We start from the raw sequence: 2,427 nt of genomic DNA on the forward strand, positions 1-2,427 counted from the left end.
ACCATGTTCAGGACAGATTGTAGTCCACCATCCTGCGCTGTCAAACCCCGTTCAGTGCAGACTGTAGTCCACCATCCTGCACTGTCAGACCATGTTCAGGACAGATTGTAGTCCACCATCCTGCGCCGTCAGACCCGTTCAGTGCAGACTGTAGTCCACCATCCTGCACCATCACACCATGTTCAGGACAGATTGTAATCCACCATCCTGCACCGTCAGACCTATAGTCCACCATCCTGCACCGTCAGACCATGTTCAGGACAGATTGTAGTCCACCATCCTGCACCGTCAGACCTATAATCCACCATCCTGCACCGTCAGACCTATAGTCCACCATCCTGCACCATCAGACCATGTTCAGGACAGACTGTAGTCCACCATCCTGCGCTGTCAAACCCCGTTCAGTGCAGACTGTAGTCCACCATCCTGCACCGTCAGACCATGTTCAGGACAGATTGTAATCCACCATCCTGCGCTGTCAAACCCCGTTCAGTGCAGACTGTAGTCCACCATCCTGCACCGTCACACCATGTTCAGGACAGATTGTAGTCCACCATCCTGCGCTGTCAAACCCCGTTCAGTGCAGACTGTAGTCCACCATCCTGCACCGTCAGACCTATAATCCACCATCCTGCGCCGTCAGACCCCGTTCAGTGCAGACTGTAGTCCACCATCCTGCACCGTCACACCATGTTCAGGACAGATTGTAGTCCACCATCCTGCGCTGTCAAACCCCGTTCAGTGCAGACTGTAGTCCACCATCCTGCACTGTCAGACCATGTTCAGGACAGATTGTAGTCCACCATCCTGCACTGTCAGACCATGTTCAGGACAGATTGTAGTCCACCATCCTGCACCGTCAGACCTATAATCCACCATCCTGGACTGTCAGACCCCGTTCAGTGCAGACTGTAGTCCACCATCCTGCACTGTTCATTCAGCACAGACATCTTTAAAACAGAAGCAAAGGCTTGTGGGAGCTGTAGTTGTTTAATGTGTGTGAACAGACAGCCTCAGTCTGTGGGGGCGGGGTTTACCTAGGTGGGCGTGGTCTAAGTTCCCCCCTTTCTCTCTCAGAATGTGGCTGTGATGTGAGCGGCGCCCTCTCCAGTGTGTGTGATGTCACAGCAGGTCAGTGTTCATGCAGAGAGAACGTGACGGGACGCACCTGTGACCGCTGCCAGGTGAGTCGCACATTAAACAGTGAATGTTTCGTCGCCTGATTTAAATAATTAATGATTACACAAAGTACTGTAATGCCACGTAGGTCTGATGTGACTTCAGACGGTGATCGTTGTGTTTTCACTTAAATTCACTTAAAATCTAAAAACAGTACTGCAGATTTCTTCAGATTGATTTAAAACAGCATGATTAATTTAAGTAATTGAAATAATTTAAAATTTATTTTAATGTTTGTTATTTGTAATAATTTGTTATAATAATTTAAAATGAATTCAGTGTTGTTTTTATGTTTTTAAATCATTTCAAATCTATTTAAGTAATATTTTTTGTACCTTTCTTCAGTCTGGGTTCTTCGGGCTGCAGAGTGGGCAGGGCTGTCGGCCGTGTGGCTGCAGCCAATCAGTAGCTCTCTCTGAGTCATGTGATGACGAGGGGCGGTGCCAGTGTGTGGAGGGCGTGGCTGGTGATAAGTGTGACCGCTGTAGCCGTGGTTACTATGGTTTCCACGCCATCGGCTGCACAGGTAGTTAAACCGAGGTAACGTATTGATCTGGCCCCTGATTGGTCGACTCTTTCAACTCTGATTGGCTACGATCTGTTCTCCTCCCAGCATGCACCTGTGATCACACCGGAGGGAACTGTGACCCTGTGAGCGGCGAGTGCATCTGCCCCACCCACACAGAGGGAGACACCTGCGACAGGTGTGAGACAGGTTACTGGGGTCACGACCCTGCCACGGGCTGCAAGGTACTACACACTAGACACAAAGATACACACTACACACACTACACACCATACACACTACACACTCTACACACACTACACACCATACACACTCTACACACTCTACACACTACACACTCTACACACTCTACACACTCTACACACTCTACACACTACACACACTACACACACTACACACTCTACACACTCTACACACACTACACACTCTACACACACTACACACTACACACTCTACACACTCTACACACACTACACACTCTACACACACTACACACTACACACCATACACACTACACACTCTACACACACTACACACCATACACACTCTACACACTCTACACACTACACACTCTACACACTCTACACACTCTACACACCATACACACTCTACACACTCTACACACTACACACTCTACACACTCTACACACTCTACACACTACACACACTACACACACTACACACTCTACACACTCTACACACACTACACACTCTACACACAC

General features: G+C 48.6%; 1 protein-coding gene across 1 annotated transcript in view; it reads left to right on the top strand.

Moving 5' to 3' along the window:
- Positions 1 to 2,427, top strand: part of lama1 (laminin, alpha 1) — a 48,721-nt gene that overhangs the window by 21,529 nt on the left and 24,765 nt on the right. The window contains exons 21-23 of the mRNA XM_046073681.1: positions 1,078 to 1,184; positions 1,525 to 1,705; positions 1,793 to 1,929. Of these exons, the coding sequence (XP_045929637.1) occupies positions 1,078 to 1,184; positions 1,525 to 1,705; positions 1,793 to 1,929 (425 nt within the window). The remainder of the gene's footprint in view (positions 1 to 1,077; positions 1,185 to 1,524; positions 1,706 to 1,792; positions 1,930 to 2,427) is intronic.

This window comes from Micropterus dolomieu, linkage group LG01 (assembly GCF_021292245.1).
Source record: "Micropterus dolomieu isolate WLL.071019.BEF.003 ecotype Adirondacks linkage group LG01, ASM2129224v1, whole genome shotgun sequence".
In the NCBI taxonomy this organism is placed as follows: domain Eukaryota; kingdom Metazoa; phylum Chordata; class Actinopteri; order Centrarchiformes; family Centrarchidae; genus Micropterus; species Micropterus dolomieu.